Here is a 25009-nt window from a genome sequence, read left to right on the forward strand (position 1 = left end):
TAAATAAATAAAACTTATTTCAGAATGATTGCTTTCTTTATTGATTTAATGTCTAAATAATAAACAACGATTACTTACAATCTTAGTTTTTTGTGTCCTGCACTGCAAGACTTATCGAAGTACGCGTGCTTGGTCCTTAACAAAAATATGAAAAAATCAGAAATTTAAAGGTACCTGTATAACGTTTCTAAGCTAATTTGTGCCTTCACGGGTAAACAGAGATGTTTACGAAAAAATGTTTCAAACAAAAATAGGGAATATTCATGAAATTTAAATTTGGTTCAAATATTTTTCTTCCGTAACTTTAATGACTGGACATTTCAACTAAATCATTATTTTAGTAATAAATATCTTTTTAATTACTTAAAATTAATTAATAAAAGTACAAATTCAGTGAGGGCATTTAAAAATTTCTAAAACGGAAATTCAAATTTGTATACGGACGTGACATCATAGTGCGGGCTTGTCAAATTTGTTAACATACTGTATGATATTAATTACTTACATTTTATATGGTATTTCATTAAATTATATTATTCTACGGCTTTTTATTAGAAAACTTAATAATAACGAGTGTAAATTCTATGTTTTAAATTCATTTTAAAGTGTAAATTATACATTGAACTGTCACCAATTGACAGATCACGTACTTATACGTCATCAACAGAGAGCGCCAAAAAACTGCGTTTAAATATCTCAAAATTAATTTTGTAGGTGAAATTAAAAAAATTACTTCAATTAAAAATAGTTTTAAAAAAAAACTTTATTAAAAATAAATTAAATTGGCTATAAATAATATATAAATATTAGAAACTGATAATTATTTGCCATGTTTTGACAAATAATATCTGCGACCATCGCCTCCAGTTGCTGATCGAGAATATTTTGTAAGCATTGTATTTACATCCATTTTTGCAGTTGATAAACGTCTAAAAAAATATTTAAAAAAAGTAAAATACAGAAAAAGTTCCTTTTATATGCAACACGAAAGGTTGCTGTTGGGGGTACATATCAACATTTTCTCGGATAGTCAGGCTGCACTTCGAGTCCTCTAGTCGTAAAGATTTCAATCGAGGATAGTCTATGAGTGCTTTGAGGACTGATCTGGCTACTGAGAGATGCGTATACCCACAGCTAGACCATTCCCATGTGCTCGTCTGAAACTCACTAGAGAGCACAGCTGAGAAGGGTTGGAAAAAAACGTCAAGTTTAGAATGTTTGGACTCGAAACCTTTGATTTATCAATCCTGGGAGCAGGTGGGTAAGCTGTGGAGCAGGTGGGCTGTCTGGCTTCGGCAGCACCATAATAGCATGTCTTACCCGAAGACATTTTCTTTTCCCGGGGTAGTAGGTTGTTCTCAAGTTAGACACCGAAGACCCTTTGGTCTAGATAGAAATGACATCTTTTAAAAAAATATGAATACAAAAATCTCATCTTACTCGATATAAGGTATAATCTGTTCCTTCGTCCAACGTTCTTTCGCTTGGAATAAAACTCGAAAACGTTCTGTAATAGTTTCCGGTAAATTTTCTTCATACAACAACCAAACACAATTCGGTTTTGTTTCGGTATCAATAACCGCCAAACCATTTAACATACTTTCATCGGTCAACATTCCTTCCGGTACGGATTCTTTCCATGCTTGCATAAAATCCATTAAATTTAATTTCCCGGTACTTTTCAACAACGCTTCCGCTAAAAATCGACAAACATCCGTTTCTTTATATCGATAAAATTGTTTATCATCGATAATTCCTGATGGTTCTGTATATAAGTTAAATAATTTTTCTAAAATAATCGTTGGTACAATATCTTCTAAACTTCGGATCGTTTCGCTTTTATCGATTTCATTTAATTGCCATGAGTTTTCTTGTATTAAATCAAGCATGTATGAGAGTACACGAAAATGATATTCAAAATCAATAATACGAATTTTATTATCGATTTCCAATGCTTTTAATTTTATTAAAACGTCATCGAATTCTTTTTTACTAGCTTGAACTTTCGATAACAGTTCATTGTACGAATATAAAGTCATTTGTTCGGATTCATGTTCGGGTCCTTTATATTTCGAATTGTTTAAAAGTTGATGTAATTTTCCGAAACGTGGTGAACAAATTTTCGGTTCGACATAACTATTAAAAACTTGAATAACATCCTTTCGAATAATAATACGATTTTCAGCATCGAATTCTTGATCCTGATCTTCAACAAATCGTTCTAAATCGGGAATAAGTAATAAGGAATTTGAAACTTCCGCTTCTTTTAAATCGAACGTACGATCTTCAGTGCATAGAACCACATTTTCATCGCCGTCCCCTTTTAAGTGCAACGGTTTATTTTGTTTGAGTTGTGTTAAAAGATATTCATCTAATTCTAAGAATTTTATATCATTTTTCATTTCGTTTGCGAAAAATATTGTTTGTGTGGTCGAAGTTAATTCGTTAACGGAAAGTTTAGCTAGTTTAATAATTTTGTTAATATCTTTTGGTGAACGGCAATATCTGGTTTTGAAAAGAAACAAAATGTTAGAATTTATTTAGAATTGTTTGTAATTTTTAAAATACCTGGTGTCAGGAGGTGATTTACTCATTTTGAAAATAAATTTGTTATTATTCTTATAAAAGTTATTTTTTTTACAATTTTCCCGCCATTTAAATGACGTTTAATATGCCATCTTAAGAATTATATCTATTAAAATGTCAAAATATATACCGGGTACGCAAAAAATTATTAATACAATGTATTTCAAAACTGTTGTATTTCGTATACTACACAGAATAGAATAAAGTGAAATGCAAAATAAGAATGAACGGATATACAGTGCTTTTTTAAGTTGACATATGCTTGAAATTCAAAAAATAACTTTTATCGATATTTCTTTATTCAATTAGAATAAAAACACCTAAATTTTTGTTATCAATTACTGTCAAAACTATTCGCTTTACAAAAAAAAATGTTTGCGTATTTATAAAGAACAGCTGTCTAATGTAAAGCATTCATCTAATGTTTGTCAGTTCTGAATCAGAGTGGGGAGCAGGCATTTTAAATTTTTTTTTTGAGTTTCAAGCATATGTCTACTTAAAAAAAAAAAAAAAACCTATACATTTTTAATCAATCCATGAAAGTCGTAAATAACAAAGAGAGATGTTAAATTATTATTCAATTAGCATTTTAGCCATATAATTAAAGGTTTCATGAAAAAATTCCCAATAAAATTGATTGATTTAATAGCTAAATAAAAGGTGTTCCAATAAAACGCTGGTTTTGAATTGCGCGACATTTTTAGTGTCATATAATTTGACATCAAAAAATAAATGGCCGTTCCTTAGTAGATAACATGAGGTAAAATAAAATGGAATCCTACAATACACAACAACGAATTCTCATTGTGAAGAATTATTATTAAAGTGGAGAAATTTTTGGAACTGCAGTTCCAGTAGCAACCCAGGGGTTGGAAGACACTTAACCCCCTCTTGCCTCCCCATTAGTAGCCTATTCATTTTAAATTAAGAATAAACTTTCGTTTAATTTGAAACTGGCCCTCGATGGAACGACCATCAATTTTCATTTTATAAGTAACCTATTCAATTTTTAATTAAGAATAAGCTTTCCTTTAAACTGGAACTGATTCTCGAGAAAGTATATATCACCTTTAAGTATTACTGTGTATAATTTCAAATAATTGGAATAATTTAAATTTAACTTCATGAATGAATATTTGAAGCACAAACCTCAATAAATCACTGACGAGTGGAACACTTATGAGAGGATTTTAGTTATTTTCGAGGTGTTTTTTTAGTTTATCTTAATATAATGATTTCTAAACCTCAATGATATTATGAATTTATCCAAAAAAGGAATTACTCGAAGCGAAAAAACTAATAATATATATTTTTCTATGAATTATAATGTCTATGGTTAAAATTTTGCCTGTGTTTGGGTGAATAGGGGAAGTAGTAGTCCATGTAATATAATGTCTATGGTATAAGCGATCGAAATTCTTCGTATCGTGATAATTCCATACAAATTTGAATTAATTCATCGCCACATCCTCATCGTTCCATTGCGCTTATAACCTTTGCTTTGGTAAGTACATATGTTTCATCATGTAGAAAAAATAATCGTAAAAAATATTAATAATCATAATCAATTATTAAAATAATGTGTGATATTTAGTGATAACTTTAATTTTTTTAATGTTAATTGTGAATATTTATAAAATGTAAGTAATAATTTTTTGTTTAATTGCAGTTCTTAAACCGTAACAAATCCCTGCACACAAGATGGGTAGGGAGGACAAAGCCACATGGAAGTCCAATTATTTTCTTAAACTTGTTGTAAGTATACTTAAAATCTCTTCAAATAAAGTGTTTTCTATGACGCGTTCAAAATTTTAATGTACTGTTTAGAAAACTGCGAAAATTTTGAAATGACTAATAATAAATAACCTTTTAATTTTTTTTATAGCAATTAATCGATGATTATCCAAAGTGTTTCATTGTGGGCGCTGACAATGTCGGCTCCAGACAAATGCAGCAAATTCGTATGTCATTACGAGGAACAGCCGTCGTACTTATGGGTAAAAACACCATGATGCGAAAAGCGATCAAAGGACATATCGAACGTAATCAAGCCCTAGAAAAACTATTACCCCACATCAAGGGTAATGTTGGTTTCGTGTTCACACGTGGTGATTTGGTGGAAGTCCGTGACAAACTATTAGAAAACAAAGTACGTGCCCCAGCTCGTGCTGGTGCTATTGCACCATTATCTGTCATCATTCCAGCTCAAAACACTGGTTTAGGTCCAGAGAAAACATCTTTCTTCCAAGCTCTCTCAATTCCAACCAAGATTTCCAAAGGTACCATTGAAATCATCAACGATGTACATATTTTGAAGCCTGGTGATAAAGTTGGTGCTTCTGAAGCAACATTGTTGAATATGTTAAACATTTCACCGTTCTCGTACGGTTTAATTGTTGAACAAGTGTACGATTCTGGAACGATTTTTGCACCAGAAATTTTGGATATTAAACCAGAAGATTTACGTGCGAAATTCCAAGCTGGTGTTGCTAATATTGCTTCGGTTTGTTTGTCGATTGGTTATCCAACAATTGCTTCAGCTCCACACAGCATTGCAAACGGTTTCAAGAACTTGTTGGCTATTGCTGCTGTTACAGACGTTGAATTCAAACAAGCTGCAACCATCAAGGAATTCATTAAGGTATCATTTCTTTCATTATTTACCTTTTTTTAAGTTAAGATTTCCAATTTCAGCAGTCTTCTTTCTCTAGGGTCGATTTTGTTCGATTTGGACCCGAAGGGGGTTGGATCTTTATTAATGTTTCCCGAAGATCAATATTTATTTTTTCTCAAAAATCAATTTATACAATTTTCCGTGGTTTTTTAATTTTTCAATCAGAAAAATCGATATTAGAATACAATTTTCGCATTTTTCATGCACTTTTGGGAGAAAACCTTTCAGCCCAAAGATGTAGAGCGTAAATTTCCAATCGATGTGTAATTATTTGTTGACAAAACTGTTTCGCCATCACCATTTTTCACCATCTCCGGTTACGAAAGTATCAGTGGTGAATTTTAACAGAAAGAATACTTCATGAGTGGCAGAACTCCATCCCTAAAGTCATATTCCCCCCTCATCTAATATTTATTAAAATTAATTTCGATTTTTGCCCCAATATCCTAGATCAGTTTTTTGTATTTTTAAAATACGTATTTTCGATTACCAAGTAGTCATCATCAGTAAGAATTAGCTAGTCGTGCTCTTTGTACTCTTTGCTAATTTGGTGGCGGACTGCACATTTATTATTATACCCTTTTAAAACTTGTAAGCCTAGTTAGGACAAAAAATAACGCAATTCGCTTCTTTTTTTTTACCTGTTACGGAACCCTAAAATCGCACTTCTAACGCAGATAACACTTAATTAAATTACCTATCAAACAAAACAAAAAAAATTAAAATCGATTCATCCGTTTAGCGAGAGCGAGCTACGATGCCACTCGTAGACAGACAAACACATATAGCGGTCAAACTTTTAACCCCCCCTCTTTTTTGTTTGTGAGTTAAAAAATGGATAAAGTTTCCGCACAATTTGTGTAAATACAGAAATAGAGATGCTTCGGAAAAAGCGTGCTCGATTGCTAAACGAAGCATGTGCTACAAATAAGAAAAATCGACTCTTCTTCGTTTAAGAGTTACCCTACAAGCTCCGTGAAATTGCAAAGAAAGACGCGAAGCTTCCATCGAATTTAACTTCAGCTAGCCTCCTTTCGTTTTTCCCCATTTTTTTGATAAATTTTTGTATGATGAAATTTGCACGCGTCCGATCAAACTGAATCACATGTTAGAGCTAGAAATAGCTGAACCCACTGACATGCAGTTTGTAATGTGTGACAAACGCCACGGAATGTGGTGTCTGATTTAATCCATAACGCCCAAATCCAATTTTTTTTTTTTTTTTTTATTGTACTAAATTAGTTTATATCTCTTTTTTACACAGGATCCAAGCAAATTTGCTTCAGCTGCTACCACTGCGGCTCCAGCCGCTGCTAGTGCTGCACCAGCTGCCGCAGCTAAGAAGGAAGAAAAGAAAGAAGAATCTGAAAGTGAAGATGACGATATGGGCTTTGGTCTTTTCGATTAAAAATAACATCTTTGTATTTTGAATACGATATTTTTGCTGTATTTGTATTTGCCAGACACGTCAATACAATACTTTGAAACATTTAAAAATTTTTCTTTTTATTTCATTTATTTTCCATGTATTGAAAAAAATACTCACTTTTATTACAGAGAAAATGAGGAATTTTTATAATTATTCCCGTAATTAATCGAATTAACCAAAAATTATGAAATTTTTTTAAACATTTTTATTAGGAGAATATAAGTTACAAGGGAATTAGTAGTACCTGATAGGGAAATGGTAAGTAAGTGTTTTCAACCTAAAAACCCTTTTCTTTAATCAGTATATAAAAACTTTTCACTATTTGTTCGTTTCGTTCTGTTTAGATAGCGAACGAATTATTTGGACCTTATGTGCAAATAAAAAAGAAAATTTAAATCTTGATGTAAATCTAACTGTACTTACCAATCATGATGTTAGGCTAATTCAAATATAAGAAAATTGAGATTATTTTTGGCCAATAAACACAAAAATCTAATAATATTTAACAAAATTTTCCATTTTCATGAATTTTCCGAAGAAAGAGAGATACGAGCGTTTTTAACGGGTTTTTTATAGATATACACTGTATGTATTAAAATACTAGTAATTTCTGATAAGTTAAAAAAAGGTTCACCCCGAACATATCTGTTCTCCAAATAAAAATATTCAAAAAAATTGGGAGATAGAAAAAATCAATTTGATACTTTATAGTAAACATAAACATAACGTAACATAAAAAAATAAATTGTAAATTTTAAAATTTATTTCAGGCAAAAACTTTAAATAATTACAAATACAAAATACATCTAAGGGCCATCTGTGGTAAACATACTGAACTAACTATTAATATCGACCGACATTTAGTTGGTGGTGCCATCTATGTCGAATATTGTGAACTAACAATTATTTCGACTGTAGTGCCATCTATGGTAAAATTGTTGAACTAACATTGATTTCGACGGTAGTGCCATCTATAATAAATCGGTTGAACTAACTTTTATTAGTCGGTGGTGCCATCTATATCGAATGCTGTGAACTACCAATTATTTCGACTGTCATCTATGGCAAAACTGTTTTGAACTAAAATTAATTTCAACGGTTGTGCCACCTATGGCAAATATGTTGAACTAATAATTATTTCGACTGTGGCGCTGTCTACCGCTAATCAATCAAACTACAATTATCACGAATTATATTTAAAAATTTTAAAAGCTATTATATATTTGTAATTTAATTTATTATTAACAAAATAAATATATTCATTTTTTTCATATTATTATTTTTTTTAAAACCTTTTTCTTTAAGTAGTGTAAAAAAACTTTTCACTTATTTGTTCGTTTCGTTCTCTTTAGATAGCGAACGAATTATTTGTACCTTATGTGCAAATAAAAAAGAAAATTTAAATCTTTTGCTGTAAATCTAAGTGTACTTACCAATCATGATGTTCTCCTAATACATATATTAGAAAATTGAGGTAATTTTCGGCCAATCATCTCAGATTTTTTGAGATATCGATTTTCTCAGTATTCACAATTATTGATTTAAATTGATTGATTCAATGATAATGATAGATTTGGAATTTTGACAAGACACTCTTGCATTTTCGAAAAAGCACCTTCAATTGATATTATCTCAAAAATATAAAAATTAATCAAAGAAAACCGAGGTAAAAAAATCGTACAGACCCGAATGTATTTTTATTATTTATCGACAACAAATGGACATGCAATAATTATTAAACCGGACTATATGAGCCTTAGATCATCTATTACTAGATAGGCCTATCATGTCACAATAGCAGAGCATTGTATTCAATGCGCATGATCGAACGAATGTCAACGACTTCAATAGTTACTTTTTGTTTAATTAATTCTGTATAAAAGTTCTAAAAAATGTTTCGAAAATGTGTTATTTACACGGAATACATTAAAGTAGACATGTATCTCAAGTTAGCAAAGTTTAATTATTAAATAATATTTTTTATACGGCAATTATTATATTGTAAATATGTGCCAGGATATTATTTGAATATTAAAGACATGCGCATTAATAATCATGCTTAGTCATTTATTATCCTTCTCACTCATCTTGGAGAGATCGTTCTCACTCTATTGCCAATTCCAGATACTATATTTTCAAAGGTATGAGTTAAGAAAAAATATGAAAGATAATTTTGTCTGAGTACCAATTACTTAAAAAAACTAAATTTTGTATTGTTATCTAGACTAATTAACGTGATAAATAAGATCTATTTATCATCTTTTTTTTACTTAAACAAACAACAAAATGATTATTTTATTTGAATCTGGATGAACTGAACTGAAAACAATGCTATCAATTGAATTGAATGAAAACAATTTTTAGTTGCAATTTCTGCGCCAAGTTATAAAAATACAATCAACTTGAACTTTGTCTAAAACTGAGCAATATATTTTATTTTAATGTCATGTAAATGTAAATCAACTCCAAAATATATATTTTTTGGTAATTATATCTATTTATTTATTTTGTTTCAAAAAAATATGGTTTAATTTTGTTTGTAAAATTATAAATTATTCATTTTTATGTTTGTGTTAATAAAATTTTATTTGATTGTATTTTTTAACTTCCTAAAAATAATATTCTTAATATTTAATTACTTCCAATTTCATTTAATTTTAATAAAACGGTGTAGTACAATTAAACTAAATACCTAAAAGGAAAAATTTAATGCATATTTGAAATTTTCCATATTTGTTTATTAGGGCTTTCAGGGACGTACCTAGTTACCTTTTTTGGGGGGTAGTTGGGGGGGGGGGTTATAATAAGTTTTTTACAAATTACAAAAAAACTATGCAACAAGTAAAAAAAAAATTCAATAGAAAGTTCTAGTTGAAGTATTTGTGCACATTTTCGTTTATTTTTCGACTTTCTAGCTTCAAAGTTGACCGAGAAAAGAGAAAAGCAAAAAAAATACCCGAAAATACTTGCAAAAATTTGGAAATTTTGGAGACGCATTCACGGGTAAAAAAGGGTGCTTAGAAAAGACTTTTTTTAAAATTTTATTAAATTAAATGCGCAATAAAATTAAATAATATAAAATCTAGTAACATTTGATTTTATCACAATGGATACCAGCAGCCTAATAGATACTGTCGCGAGACGGACGTTACTAGAGTTAATTTTAACCTCAATCTGGGTTTATAAAACTGTCAACTGTAAATAAATCTGAAGTATAATAAACAGCTGACTAATACAAGACATATAATTTGTAAATAAATTATATTGGAAGTAAATTAAACTAAAATACTATCAAATTGAAAAGTGTATAATCAGTTCAGTTCAGTTCAGTATGTAAAATTTTATTTTTAATAATTAATAAAACTGTACAAACTTTATTTAATTATAATTTATTAACAAAATGTAAACAACAAATTGAATTAGAACAAATAGAACAATTTGAATTTATTTTATTTATCTTATCAGTTATCACAATAATAAACCTTTTTCTTTTTTTTTTAAACTAGTAGCCAAGTACCGAGCTACAATTTTATAGTTTTAAAAAGAAATTTCAAAAAACGTAATGATAGCCCTATCAAAAAGTTTATAAAGCTCGAGTCATTTAAAATTTTAGCATCAAGTGACTCCGAGATTGTTTTTGGATAATATTTTGATTTTTGAACTAAAAATATGATTAGATTATTAATTGGTTTTGAGAATGGAAACCGAAACGAGTAGCAATTGTGTATGTCCACTATTGCTTGAAGGCGTTCATTATACACCGGATAGTATTAATTTGACACAAGATAACGATGCACGAATATATTGGATCAAGTGTTTTGCGGAATTAGTGAAACGTTTTGTTATCAAATCAGAAATATTACATCCGAATGATCCAACCGCTAAACAACGGGCTGACGAATGTTGTCAAAGATATTTACAAGTTTTGAATTCGCTACTTGATAATCCACAGTAAGTACATCCCTTTTATCTGAGAAAATAAAACCAAAAAAAATAGTCGAACCCAGGCAAATTGATTTATTTATTCACGATTTTCAAGTGGGACAGAAATAACCTGCTAAATTTTATATTTTTGGACTATTTTAAGCATTTTTTGACTCTTGATAATTTTCACCAAACCTCACCGTTTTCGAGATATAAGTATTTGAATAATAAAAATGCGAATTTTCGCCGAATACTCGATATTTAAGAAAATAAAGATTATTTTGTGGTTCTGGTCTAAAGTTTGATTAGAAAACTGAGTTTTGTTATATTTTGAACCATTCTAAGCAACTTTGTTTCTTAACAATTTTCACCAAACTTTACCGTTTTCGATATATAAGCGTTTGGAAAAAAAGTACATGTTTTTTGTCGAAAATTCGTTATTGACGAAAATAAAGATTATTTTGTGGTTCTACTCTCTATATCTTTACATCCCAGTTTCAATATGTCGTTTTTTTTTTGTTTTAGGTTATTAGGCCCGGAACCGCTGAGTATACGTGAATTACTGGATTTAAATGAACGTTATTTACGTGAGAATGGTTTTAAAGATGCCTGGTATGCCCAGAAAGAATATGAGACCGTATTGGCTTTAGAACAATTACCCGAACGTTTATTAGAAGTGGATTCATTGAATGAAGGTCCTCAACGATGGGAATCGTTATGTCAAGGTCTATTAGCTGGGAATATGTTTGATTGGGGTGCAAAAATTGTAGCGGATTTATTAGAGAAACCACAGAAATTTGAATTGGCACAGGCATTGTTACAAATTGAATCTCGTCCATGGCTTGTGGATAATTTGGACAGTTGGTTACGTCGATTAGAGGTAATTTTTAATAAAATAACTCTTTAATTTAAAATATTCATCTATCGATTACCAGTTATGGAGTAGAGTGAGCTTTTCTACGTAAGATAAACAACAATAGGCGCTACAGCCCGACGTGGGCCTTGGCCTCCTCCACAATGCGCCTCCAGACGTTGCGATCCTGGGTCTTGGTTCCCCATCCAGTGACTCGCATTGTCCTCAAATCATCCAGCACCTGGTCCATCCATCTGAGCCTTGGTCTTCCTCTCTTCCTGGTAGCATAGATCTTGGCGTTAAGTATCTTCTTCGGCATCCTGACGTCTTTCATTCTCTGGACGTGCCCAAACCAACGGAGTCTTTGGAATTTGATGAACTTAACAATATCTTCACCGTCCAGGATTTCTAATATCTCGCTGTTGTTCCGGATACGCCATTCTGTCTCATTGATTTGTACCACTCCATTGATTCTTCTGATTATTTTCCGTTCGAACCTTCTTATCTTCTCCTGATCTTCTACCGTGAGTGTCCAGTTTCCACTCCCACAGGTTATTTCTGATCGACCCAAAGTCTTGTATATTTTCAACTTTGTCCTTCTTGTAATCAGCTTGCTTTCCAAGAGCTTCACATTTGCAAAGTATGCTCGATTGCCTCTCTGGAGGCGTCAAGCATATTTCAACTTAAAAAAGCACCCTGTATAAAACCAGTTGTATATATATTTTTGTTAATAGTTTGCGTTGCATCTCTCGTAGGGTCCAAAACATAAATGCGCCGCAATATTTGTGGATAATGCTGGTATAGATTTTACACTTGGTATATTACCAACGGCCAGAGAATTATTACGACAAGGTACAAATGTTTATTTATGTGCGAACACGTTACCTGCTTTAAACGATCTAACTTATCCAGAATTATTAACAACTGTACAGGAAGCATCCAAATGTTGTATGATTATTAACGATGCATTCAATTCTGGACGATTACAAGCCTTTCAAACAGGACAAACTGGTCCATGTTTAGATTTACGAAAATTACCATCAGGTAAGTTATTACCATCAGATTCTGTCCAGTTGTCCAGACGTCACCAGTTGTAAAAATACGTGTGATAGCTTCTTGAATTCGGAATGATGTCTAGAAAAATGTGTATACAGGTCACACCGAACAAGGAGTGTATTTTCATGTATTTGAATTGGTTCACTTCCTGTTTAATAGTACAAATTTTTATCGCCAGTTGGCGGCACTTATGTAATTTGAATTTAAATCTTTATATTGCCATCTGGTAGTCGAAATTGTAACTACTAAATTCGATCCTACTTGTGATTTTAATTAGTACGAATTATTATCACCAGTTGGCGAGTTGCAAATCCCGCACGTATTTTTACGACAATTATTATCTATATTTCACTTCGAATGTGAAATTCGTGGATGTTATAAATGTTTTGTTTACAGCGCTGTGTAAAGCAATGCATGACGTGGATTTAGTGATATTAGAAGGAATGGGTCGAGCATTACACACGAACTTGTATGCAAAATTATCAGTGGATTGTTTAAAATTAGCTGTTGTGAAGAATGAATGGCTTGCAAATCGTTTAGGTGGAAAGAAATTCTCAGTGATATGTCAATATGAACCTGGTGCGCCTTCCTAAGTCATTAACATTAATTAATAGCCTTGGAGTCCGTCACAGTCAAACTGTACTTACATAGATTTGGAATCACTACTATTTAACGATAAGTACAATATGGACTAGGTGTGCCAGGATTGATCATGACACAAATATTTTTTGCCACGATTTTTTTTTATTATTAACTGATGTGACAGAAATTTTGGTCAAGTTTTTAGCTGTCACATCGAAATATTTCGAAAATAGAACTCAAAATTAACAAATTGAAAAAAAAAAGAAGGAATTCGATAAGGGGTAAACCCTCGCACACCTTGTACATATTGTACCTTAAACAGTATTGATTCATATGCGAAATTTCGAAATTCGTGTAAGTGCAGTTTTACTGTGACGGGTTCCCCGCTTATAATTAATTAATTAAATTAAATTAGATGAAGTATTTTTATAAAATAAATACATATAAATTCAATAAAACAACAAATCAAAATAATTAGTTTTTATTCAAATTGATTATGTTAAATTAATTATATTAAATGAATTAGATAATTAATTATTAATTATGATGTTATATTATTATTATTAGTTGTAATTATTTTTATTAAAGATCAACTTTTACTTCCTTAAACAAACAATCTTCCTTAATTCAGTTATAAAATGGATTTTAATGATAAGATGTCGATGGGCCACGACTAAAAAAATTGTAAACCATACCTGTTAGAATCCTAGTACAAAAAGAAAAAATTAATGCATCTTTGAAATTTTATTTATTAGTTGTTTATTAAGGTATGAACACTTCGTAAAAAAAATTCAACCTTCCAGGGGCGTACCTAACCTTTTTTTTGGAGGATAGTTGGGGGCTTTAATCAGTTTTTTACAAATGACAAAAATACATCAAATAATAAGTATTTGTGAAGAACCTCGTTTTTTTCGACTTTTTAGCTTCAAAATTGATCGAGATATGCCAATTTTAAAATGGAATTTTTTTGCTCATTTAATCAATTTAAAAAGTATCCATCTTTTAAACCGTTAAAGATAGAACAAAAGTTTTAATGTATAAGTTATCCCTTTAAATAAACCCGTGAAGGCGCTTAACTTAGGAAAAAACTTTGGTTTCCATTTTCTCCAACACTATAAAAAAAAAGAATGTTGATTTTTTTTAGGTTTAGGTAATATTATTTATTTTCTTTATTGGTAAGGTTCAGCATAAAATAAACCAACTCTATCTATTATCTTATAAATACCTATATCAACAAAGCCTTAGAATTTTTACTTTTTCATCAAATTTGATAAATATTGGGTGCATTTTTTGTGACATTAAGTGTACCTATTTTCAATATTTATTACAAATTTCACCGTACTTGCTTAAGCAGCCGAACCATTTTAATAAAACATAAATGAACTCATATTAGAAACAAGTGAAAACAAACAATTGACTGAGTTAATTGTTGAAATACTATGTATAGTCAGTGTTGATTTCTTTATCACATTACACATACAAATATGTGACACATACATAACTGATAATCAAGTATAGTACATATTATAAAATTTCCGCCTAATTGGCGCCTTCACGGGTAAACAGTGATGTTTACGAAAAAATGTTTCAAACAAAAGTTGTTTAATTTTTGATAAGGAACATTTTTTACATTTAAACTTTTGTTCTATCTCTAACGGTTTACAAGGTGGGTCCTACGGACCCAAGACCTAATTGACCTATGATGCTCATTTACGAACTTGACCTCACTTTTTACGACCTGAGTACGCTGTAAAAATTTCAGCTCGATATCTTTTTTGAGTTATCGTGTCCACAGACGGACGGACAACCGGAAATGGACTAATTAGATGATTTTATGAACACCAATCACAAATTTTTTTTCCTAGCATCATTATTTTTAAGCGTTACAAACTTGGGACTAAACTTAATATACTATGATTTTTGTGATAAAAATATTTTCTCAAAAAAATCTATTTAATTTATGCATAATCGAATCGCGCTACAATTTAAATTATATAAATAATACGTTTTGACACCAGATGTCAGAGGCTTATTTTAAGGTGGACACAAAGGCATCATTTTAATTTTATTATATCCAGGAATCTTCGACTAATAGCAAGACTCAAGAGGATGGCGAATAATTCATTTCAAAACGTAAAAACTGAAATATTAATCAGTGAAGACCTCAACGAATTTAATACAGAACTGATTATTATTAAAAATGAAACATTTGATGCAAGTGATTCAATAAAATATGAAGAACCATTTGAAAAAGCACATGGAGCTGCAATTAAAGAAGAAATACTTGAAGAAACTGATATTAAAATGGAGAATAAACGAATTATTTTGAGTGATCCATTATTCAACAACAACGATGAACGCCAATTAAATGATTTAATTATTAAAGAAGAAATATTTAATGAAAATGATTTAGAATTTCATTCGACTAAAAATGAAGAAACATCTTTGACGTGTGAAGTGTGTGATAAAACTTTTAATAGAAAACAACATTTAACTGATCATAAACGAACTCATACTGGTGAAAAACCATTTTCCTGTGAAGTGTGTGATAAATCATTTACTAGCAAAATCAATTTAATTCGACATAAACGAACACATACTGGGGAAAAGCCTTATTCGTGTGACGTGTGTGACAAAACATTTACACAGAGTAGTAATTTAATTGCACATAAACGAACTCATACCGGGGAAAAACCATTTTCATGTGAACTGTGTGATAAAACATTTTCTTGCAAAACCGTTTTAATAAAACATAAACGAACTCATACAGGAGAAAAACCATTTTCTTGTGAAACTTGTGATAAACATTTTAGTCAAAAATCAATTTTAATTGAACATAAACGAACACATACTGGCGAAAAACCTTATTCTTGTGAATGGTGTGGTCAAAAATTTGCACGGAAAAGCTATTTAAGTAGACATGAACGAATTCATACTGGTGAAAACCCGTTTTCATGTGAAGTGTGTGATAAATCATTTAATGATAAAAGCGCTTTAATAAAACATAAACGAACTCATACTGGAGAAAAGCCATATTTATGTGATATATGTCATCTATCATTTTCGCAGACAAGCAGTTTAGCTAAACATAAACAAATTCATGCTAGGGAAAAACGTTATGAATGTGAAACTTGTGATAAAACGTTTACTCAAGAAATCAATTTAATTCTACATAAACGAACTCATACTGGAGAAAAATCAAAATAAATTAAAAAAAAGTTATTAAATTTATTAAACATTTATAAATATGTAATTAAAAAATATGATAAATAAATTTATTTTGAAAATTTTATTCTCATTATTATAGACTAACTTCTTCCTTCCTGTCCCTTCCGCCATCATGGATTTGACCTAAGCAATTACCTCAGGTATTACCACACTTAAAATCCTTTGACGCTCTATCTATGTAGCTAACGGTATGCTTTTATGATGACGCTGAGTTTGAGCGTCAAAAGAGGTCACGTGATTAGTTTAGACCATGCTGCCATCTGATTAGGGGAAAAAACTTCAGCAGCGTCAAATCGTAAAAAGCTAAATAATGTTTAGTTTTAACATTTCTTTAATTAATTGGACTATTAAAAAACGATTTCGATAGCTTAGATGATATTTTTTGGATTTTAACGCTGGACATAGTTCTATTTTTTTCAGATAGATGGATTCTTAATTTAACGCTCGAAGCCAGCGTTAAGCGTTATCATGAAGTTATATATTTTAAATTTAAAACTGCATATAGTTCTATTTTTTTCAGCTAGGTGAAATTCTTATTTGTCGCTCAAAGCGAGCGTCAAGCGTCATCGTGAAATTATATCTTTAATGGTCTAAGTTGTCTATCATAGATATATATAGATATGATTAAGGTAATATATAAAGACAAGGCTGTGTTTCTAATATCAAGATTTTACGTTTAGGATTCAGTATAAAAATTTTAATAAAATATGCCTTGGTCCAAAATTTACGATGTGATGAATGAGAGAGAAGACTGTCAGTTATTTCCTATGTGTCCTTGTCTAATCTATTGTCATTGGCTAGATATTGTTTACATTACACAAAATCTCTATGCATCATATGATTATAACATATGACTATGACAAGAACAAATAGAAACTAACTGGCAGTGTTCTCTCTCATTCATCATATTGCATCCACTTACAGACTAGCATATCCCTCGGGTTATCTATGTATAATATTCTATGATTTTACTAAAGGCAATGAATTTTGAGGTTCTATAAAATGTCAAGAAATTTAAGTCTTGGCCAAGAAAAAATAAAAAAATATATACTCAAAGTAAATCGTCCATCCTGCACTGAAGTCAAATGGTCTTAGAATGTAATTTCATGATGACGCTTGACGCTGGCTTTTGAGCTTCATTACACTTGACATAATTAAGTCATTTAAAAACTTAAATAAAATACATTAAAACATAATTTTTATCAATTTTATGGCTAACATAAAAGTTTATTCAATATAAATTTAAAACAAACATACCAATTTCAAAAAATTAAATTAAAAAATCAAAAAATCTCGACTGCGTTAAATCAAAACTAAAAATTAGACTGGCTCAAATCTTGTCCCAATAATGGGCTTTGACTGTTTGAAAATTTCGGTATAAACTACTGGACTTGTTTTTCTGTTTATAATACTTATATGTATTGAGTAATTGATATTTGAAAAAATATCTAACGCACTCTCTTCAAATATATTCCATAAAAAAAACCTGTCAATTTTATTTTAGCGTTAATGTTCTAAATAAAATATTAATTAAGAAACTTACCTTTTCTTAAAAGTACTATCCACGAACATTTTGTCTATTTCACATTAGCATAAAACTGGCGAACATTCTTACTTGTATGTAGATGGCGAACATTCTTACTTGTATATATAGAGCACTAACGTGCGTACGTTATCCGTCATACTATGTCTTATGTGTGATGGCCTTTAGGAAATAGATAATATGGAAAAAAGTACATATTTTTGATATATTTTTCGCCACGTCAGCGCAATTAAAAGGAAGTATGTGCAAATATGTGTATTTATTAAATTAAAACTTGAAAAAATATTAAAAATATAGAGCTCAAACTAGTTTGACTTAAATAATAATATTGTAAATTAAATGTATCATCTTATTTGTTTAAAATCTGATTAAAATCTTGTGGTAAAATGGGAAATATAAATTATAATATGTCATGTAATTAATTTAATAATGTTATAATTTTTAGTGCTTTAATTATGAATAAGCAGGATATAAGGCGCAGTTTAGTTCGTGCGATTCGTCATGGAGAACTGGAAACAGCAAGAGAGTTAATAAATTCTCACGGGCTGTCATATTCAGAATCATGGTCAAAAGGATATTATTTACTTTGTTATGCTCTTGATAATAAACATTCGGAGATTGCTAAATTACTTTTAACAAGCGGCTCTGAAGTCAACAGTTATCAAAACTTTTTTAATACTCCCCTTCATTTTGCTGTAATAAATGGTGACATAGAAATTATAAAGATGCTTCTAGTCAGAAGTGCTAATATTAATGCTCAAAATCGCTTTGGCCAAACTCCACTCCATGAAACGATTGAAAATGATGATCAAGTAGAAATTATCGAATTACTTTTAAAACATGAAGCTGATGTTAATGTTAAAAATCGTTATGGTCGAACTCCACTTTATAAAGCGGTTAAAAATAATCGATTAGAAATTACTGAATTACTTTTAAAACATAAAGCTGATATAAATGCTGAAGACGAAGACAGAAAAACCCCACTATTTTATGCCATTGACTATGAAAATTTGAAAATTACCAAGCTACTTTTAGATAATGGAGCAAATGTTAAAGATTATCCCAAGCTATTGAATATTGCTGTTAAGAGGGAATGCCCGGAAATCGTTGAACTTCTTTTGCAACATAATGCTGATGTTAACGCTACCGATATATACGGTAAAACAGCATTACTTTTAAATGTAAGTGATATTGAAGATTGTTATAAATCTCTTACTGATAGAGATTCTTATGTTAATATAAAGAGGAAAATTACTAAACTGCTTCTTGATCATGGTGCTAATGTAGACGCTCAAACTCGAGATGGTTCGACGGCACTTCAATTTGCTATCTGGAATGACCATTCACAAGTTGTTGAAGTGCTTTTAGAATATAATGCAAATGTCAATGTTAGAAATCACATAGATCGCGAGACACCACTCCATGTGTCTGCACGAAGCAGAGATGTAGAAATTTGTAAAATGCTTTTGAATAAAGGAGCTGACGTAGATGCTAAGGAAAAGAATGGATCCACTGCGCTGCACATTGCAACTGAAGAGGGTTCCAACGAGATTGTAAAACTATTGCTTGAACGTGGTGCTAAAGTTGATTCTAAAAATAAATGTAATATTACACCCCTGTATTTGAGTGCTCAAAGAGATCATCAGGAAATCATTGAAACTCTCTTGAAATTTGGTGCTGATATTAATTCTAGAAATAAGTATGGCAGAACAGCACTCCACATCGCTTCTTTCAAAGAGCATGTTAAAGTTGTTACAACTCTCCTGGAGTATGGCTGTGATATTAATTCTAGAGACTGGGTTGGCAAAACAGCACTCCACATTGCATCTCACTTGGGGCATAATGAAGTTGTTACAACTCTCCTGGAGTATGGATCTGATATCAATATTATGACTAAAAAAAATCTTACACCTCTTGATTATGCTATTGAAACTACTACTGCTGAAACTATTGAAATTCTTAAACGCCACATAGTTCAAATGAAAACCGCAAATTTATATGTTAATCAACAAAATTTGCTTTCAGTTGATGAAATTTCCTATCGTAATTTTCAGGAAAAATGTGAGAATGAAATAACAGGCATGAAGAGCGAGAAGATGAATAATTATAATATTTCATTTTATGATATCTTGACAAAGAATACTGATTCTTTAGCAATATGTTTGAGGAACGAAAATATAGTACAGATTCTAAAATTAGACGACTATAAAACAAAATTTCCAATATATGGAAGCATGATTAAAAGCCGTTTCAGAAATGGTATGAAAAGAAAAGAGTTACTTGATCAAGGGAATAAAATTTTACGTTTTCTTTTTGCCAACCATCTTCAATTACCACAAGAATGTACTGAAAAAATATTTAGTTATTTGAGTGACGAAGATTTAAAGAAAATCATCGAAAAAAGTAAAGATAAGTAGACGCTCCTGAAAAATTTCATTTAAGTTTCTTACGTTTGAATTTTACGAGTGAAAACAATTTTCTCGATAAATAACGATTTTACGCGAAAAATTATTTTATTTATGGTAATCTTTTTTCATGTAATTTAACATTTATCGATTTAATTAACGTCTTTCATAAAATTCTAGAGGGTGACCTTTAGGAATGGTGAAAATTAAAGTTTTACGGGGACATACAGTTGCTACTTAGAATTAACATTCCAATGTACTTCGATTAACGCAAACCTTGATGGCTTAAAATTACAGATGTAAAATCCACTAATTTGTTTTGTACCGGAATATTTTGCTAGAAAATACCAAATTTGTATTTTAATTTAAAATAAATTTTTACAACATATATATTCAATTGTTTTAATTGTACAATTATTTTTTTATTTTTCGCAGCAGACCTAAAGCAATAGAACTTTTTCCTATTAAGAAATCCTAAACGGATAAACCGATTTTAATTTGTGTTTTGTTTCGTATGATAGGTAATTTAATGGAGAGTGTTTTTAGCTATGTTTCAAGTGCGAATTCAGGGTTCCGTACACGGAAAAACTAAAAAATTTGCAATGATCTTCAAAATCAATTCAGTTTGGAAAAAGCATTAAAGACGAAAAGAATTGAATGTAAAGTGTTCTTAGATATGTTTCAAATGTGAATGAAAAATTTGTCGGATTTTTTTAAAATTTCACTTGTTATAAAAACTGTTAATTATATTGACGAACCTAAGTACTGACTTTTATTCAGGGTGAGGATTTACTTTCCTTCAGGACAAAAAGTTTGTGCTAAACTGAATTTCGCAAACTTCCTGTGCTCGATAAACTTATAATTTTTATAATATGCAAAACCTCAGGGAAAATGGAAAGATTGGAACATACAATTGTTTAATTAAAATATTTTTATTTGTAGAAAAACACCAAGTATCAACAATATTTAAAATTTACGCATCCACAAAACAGGATAATTAAAGTTTAAGAGAGAATAATTTTGCCATATTTTTTATTCATTAGCCGTGGTATCGGAAACCGCTTTACGCCCCTCTAAAAATCTGATCTCTCTAAAGCGATCAACCGTTTACGGCCATGTTATTATCTCTATGAGTTAGTCACATACAGTTAATTATCTCCGTGATCTGGACATCCGTAAACCGTAATATTTATTGTTTCATAATTAAAATAATTGCGCATAAATAACGCATTCGAAAATTCTTTGCAAAATTATTGCGTGTCTATTCGTTGTCGATAGATAACACAGGTCTGCGACAAAAAAACTGCATAGGATTTTTTATATTTTCTTATAGATTTTGATCTCCCAAAACAGGAAAACTATTCAAAACATTCTATCACAAAGGTTTTCATAGATATTAGTAACAACATAAACTAGTCTTAAAGTAGTATTATTGCACAATAAAAATAAAATTAGCTTCGCTTCCAATGGGTTATTCTGTTCATATGGAAGTAAATTAACTATAACCATTTGACCATTACCTTGGAAAGAATCAAATATTAGGACCATCAAGGGATGTTTTGTGAGGACTTCAAAATACTCACGATGCTTTTGGATCAGCAGGCAGGCTATAGTAAATACGCAAGCTTCTTGTGCTTATGAGATAGTAGAGCCAGAAAACAGCACTGGATTAAAAGTGATTGGCCACCCCGAGAAACTTTAAAACCTGGGGAGAAAAATGTTATCAATACTACTTTGGTGCCGCCAGAAAAAGTTTTGTTGCCACTTCTCCATATCAAATTGAGGTTGATGAAACAATTTGTAAAATCACTGCAAAAGGATGGAGACTGTTTTAAATATCTATGTACGAAATTCCCGAAGCTGTCAGAAGCAAAGTTGAAAGAGGAAGTTTTCATTGGCTCCGACATAAGAAGGCTTTTAACTGACACCCTCTTTGTGGAAAGTATGATTGAGAAGGAAAAAGAAGCTTCGGTATCGTTCAAGGATGTAGTGCAAAAGTTTTTGGGAAATACTAAGGATCCTGACTACAAAACCATTGTTCAACTAGGAGCATACGAAGCTCAAGGCTGCAAGATAAGCCTGAAGGTCCATTTTTTGCACTCCCACATAGAATATTTCCCTGATAACCTGGGAGCTTACAGTGAAGAACAGGGGGAGCGGTTTCACCAGGATGTCCGCGATATCGAGAGACGGTACCAAGGAAGATGGGATGTCACTATACTTGCAGGCTACTGTATAATTTTGAATAAACGCTAGTACTTTTACCAATTTTTTGTGTTTGAATTTGCAAAAAACCTTACGTAATAGAAAAAAATGGCCATCACTTCTGAAATCAGCGCATTCGAAAACATATGATTTAGTAAAAATATCTCATGCAGCTGACAAAAAATTTTTTTTATCAGACCTGAGTAATTGTTATTAATCGACGGTGAATTTTCAAAAAGAAAAGAGTGCGTTGTCAAAAATCGCTTTCATTGTTAAACCGCGATGTTTACGAAAAAATATTTCAAACAAAAGTTGCTTATTTATTTATTAAAAATAACTTTTATATCAAAACTTTTGTTCTATCTCATACGGTTTACAAGATGGATCCTTTTTCATTTAATAGAATGAGCAAAAAAATGCACCATTCTAAAATTGACATATCTCGGTCAAATTTGAAGGGGGAAAGTCAAATAAAAAACAAAATTGTGCAAAATTAAATCATTTAGAAATTTTATTTGAACTTTTTTTTATTTGTAGTATATTTTTTTTTTTTGTAATTTGTAAAAAACTGCACATTTTCTCTAAATTTCGTAGTTATTTGGCTTTCAAAAGTTATGCATACCTCCAGGAATGGTGCAAATTCGAATTACACGTATTTAGGGCCAAATGAAGATACTAAAATGATTTCCAGCTTAGATTAGGTTAGGTTAGAAAGGCTGTCCTGGGATGGGACACACTTAAAGACCTTAGGGTCCGTTGTGATACTGAAAAAGGGTTGGCCCATCTCCGGCCACTAATTCATGAAACATTTGGAGCTGTTTAAGAACAACAGGAGTGCTTTGACGTCGACGGACTTAAGGTCGGAGAGGTCGTCAAAGAGAGGCTGGCTCAAGCATTCTTGTTACCTTGACGTCGTCGGACTTTAGGTCGGAAAGGTCGTCAAAAAGAGGCTGGCTCAAGCACTCCTGCTATTTTGACGTCGTCGGACTTTAGGTCGGAGAGGTCGTCAAACAGAGGCTGGCTCAAGTAAGTCCATCTCTTTATGGCAAGAGCTAGGCAGTGATAGAGAAGATGAGACATAATCTCCCCCTCCTCATCAGCTCCTGCAATAGTCGTGATACACTGCCAGGCCCAGGCGTTCAGAATTTCCAGTTTGCTGGGAATTAATTCTTCGTAAAATCTTAATTTGATTAGACTATAACGCCCTATTAGCTCAGTTGATTAAGGCGTAGCCAATTCCGTCCGCATTACGTGGTGTAGCGCCTAAGTGTGTCCTTCGTGGACAGCCAATATAACCCTAATCTAACCTAGGCTATTACCACATCCCTGTCTTAGGTTCACTTCATCTTTTTTTCTTTTTTATTCAGTATGACTTAATTTATGTTTCTTTAAAACATCACTTCGAGCAAATTTTTCATCACAAACATCACACGAAAATGGTTTTTCTTTCGTATGAGTTCGTTTATGATTCTTTAATGCAACATTCTGTGTAAACGATTTATCACATAAATCACAAGCGAATACGGTTTTTCCCCGGTATGTAATCTTTTATGTACACGTAAATTACTTTCCCGAGTGAACGTTTTATCACATTGATCACAAGCGAGTATTTCTGGATTATGTACTTTTTTATGGCTAACCATATTACTTTGCGTCGTAAATACTTTACCACAAATATCACAAGGAAAGGTTTTACTCGAAACTTGTTGAACTCTTTGATTGGTTAATATTTTACTAGGGAAATTTTTTGTATGAATTCGAGAATGTTTCGTTAATTTACTTTGTTGAGTGAAAACTTTCCCGCACACGTCACATGGAAAATATTGAATATATTGATTCGTAAACGTTTGAAGTGGGATTTTATCATCTAAATGTTTTTGTTTGTGATTGATTAAATGAATTTGTTAGCCAAAACTTGCACCACAAATGTCACATAAGAACGGTTTTTCGCCGGTATGAATCCGTTAATGATTATTGAAGCTAAACATTGTACTTACTTGATAAGGCATAATATTTTTTTTTAATGATGTGAGCACACTTTTTGACTTGGTAAGATATTTTGTAATTGCAGTAGTTTTCTGCCATAATTTTAATACATCAATTTTTTCAAAATTACCAAAATAATTTTTAACTTTCATGTAATATTTGCCTGCTTGAGACAAATTATGAAAACTCAGATCTGTATTCGTATTGGAACAACTTTGGCAATTTTTCACTCAACACTTTACTATTCTCGTGCTTTTAAATTGAGGTAAATACTTTCCAGACGCCATAATTTATGTTTTATTATCAATTATTTATTATTGTTGTAATTATAATTTGCAAAAAGTAATCAACTCCAAACTTTTCAATGCTCAACATTAAAAGCTGTAATTTAAAATTAGTTTCTACTTTGACTACCAGGTGTCATGCCTCCTTTTGTCAGATCCCAAACGCTGGACACCGTTCCCATCATGCATTGTAGGATTAGAATACCTGTCTTTTATTTTATCTTAGTTTATGGTTTTGACAGTCAGTTGTGTTT

The 25009-nt window shown here is 31.1% G+C and overlaps 5 protein-coding genes across 7 annotated transcripts; 4 read left to right on the forward strand and 1 right to left on the reverse strand.

Moving 5' to 3' along the window:
- Window positions 1–793: 793 nt before the first annotated feature.
- Window positions 794–2645, reverse strand: LOC123290494 (sister chromatid cohesion protein DCC1). The gene is made up of 3 exons (XM_044870709.1): window positions 2569–2645; window positions 1441–2505; window positions 794–929 (listed from the first exon to the last, which is right to left on the reverse strand). Exons 1-3 carry the CDS (start codon window positions 2592–2594, stop codon window positions 821–823), a joined length of 1200 nt encoding a protein of 399 aa, XP_044726644.1. The 5' UTR covers window positions 2595–2645; the 3' UTR covers window positions 794–820.
- A 1382-nt stretch (window positions 2646–4027) lies between these two features.
- On the forward strand, window positions 4028–6757 carry LOC123290504 (60S acidic ribosomal protein P0). Its single transcript, XM_044870722.1, has 4 exons — window positions 4028–4090; window positions 4256–4341; window positions 4472–5227; window positions 6525–6757. The coding sequence occupies exons 2-4, from the start codon at window positions 4288–4290 to the stop codon at window positions 6666–6668; spliced, it is 954 nt and encodes a 317-aa protein (XP_044726657.1). The 5' UTR covers window positions 4028–4090; window positions 4256–4287; the 3' UTR covers window positions 6669–6757.
- Window positions 6758–10001: 3244 nt separating this feature from the next.
- Window positions 10002–13485, forward strand: LOC123290500 (4'-phosphopantetheine phosphatase). Its single transcript, XM_044870717.1, has 5 exons — window positions 10002–10018; window positions 10367–10640; window positions 11139–11493; window positions 12222–12510; window positions 12919–13485. Exons 2-5 carry the CDS (start codon window positions 10387–10389, stop codon window positions 13113–13115), a joined length of 1095 nt encoding a protein of 364 aa, XP_044726652.1. The 5' UTR covers window positions 10002–10018; window positions 10367–10386; the 3' UTR covers window positions 13116–13485.
- Window positions 13486–15190: 1705 nt separating this feature from the next.
- Window positions 15191–16296, forward strand: LOC123306098 (gastrula zinc finger protein XlCGF8.2DB-like; the record flags this gene model as incomplete). The annotated part of the gene is made up of 1 exon (XM_044887971.1): window positions 15191–16296. A coding segment is annotated over exon 1 (1083 nt), but the record flags the coding sequence as incomplete, so codon positions are not given.
- Window positions 16297–18089: 1793 nt separating this feature from the next.
- On the forward strand, window positions 18090–20668 carry LOC123290470 (serine/threonine-protein phosphatase 6 regulatory ankyrin repeat subunit B-like). 3 transcript variants are annotated; one of them, XM_044870677.1, is made up of 3 exons: window positions 18090–18256; window positions 18321–18726; window positions 18826–20668. In XM_044870677.1, exons 2-3 carry the CDS (start codon window positions 18331–18333, stop codon window positions 20290–20292), a joined length of 1863 nt encoding a protein of 620 aa, XP_044726612.1. In that variant the 5' UTR covers window positions 18090–18256; window positions 18321–18330; the 3' UTR covers window positions 20293–20668. The 3 variants fall into 3 exon arrangements, with proteins under 3 accessions (XP_044726612.1, XP_044726613.1, XP_044726611.1); XM_044870678.1 differs by having other exon boundaries at window positions 18321–18715; window positions 18815–20668; XM_044870676.1 differs by having other exon boundaries at window positions 18321–20668.
- The last annotated feature ends 4341 nt before the right edge of the window (window positions 20669–25009 follow it).

This window comes from Chrysoperla carnea, chromosome 1 (genome assembly GCF_905475395.1).
Source record: "Chrysoperla carnea chromosome 1, inChrCarn1.1, whole genome shotgun sequence".
NCBI lineage: Eukaryota > Metazoa > Arthropoda > Insecta > Neuroptera > Chrysopidae > Chrysoperla > Chrysoperla carnea.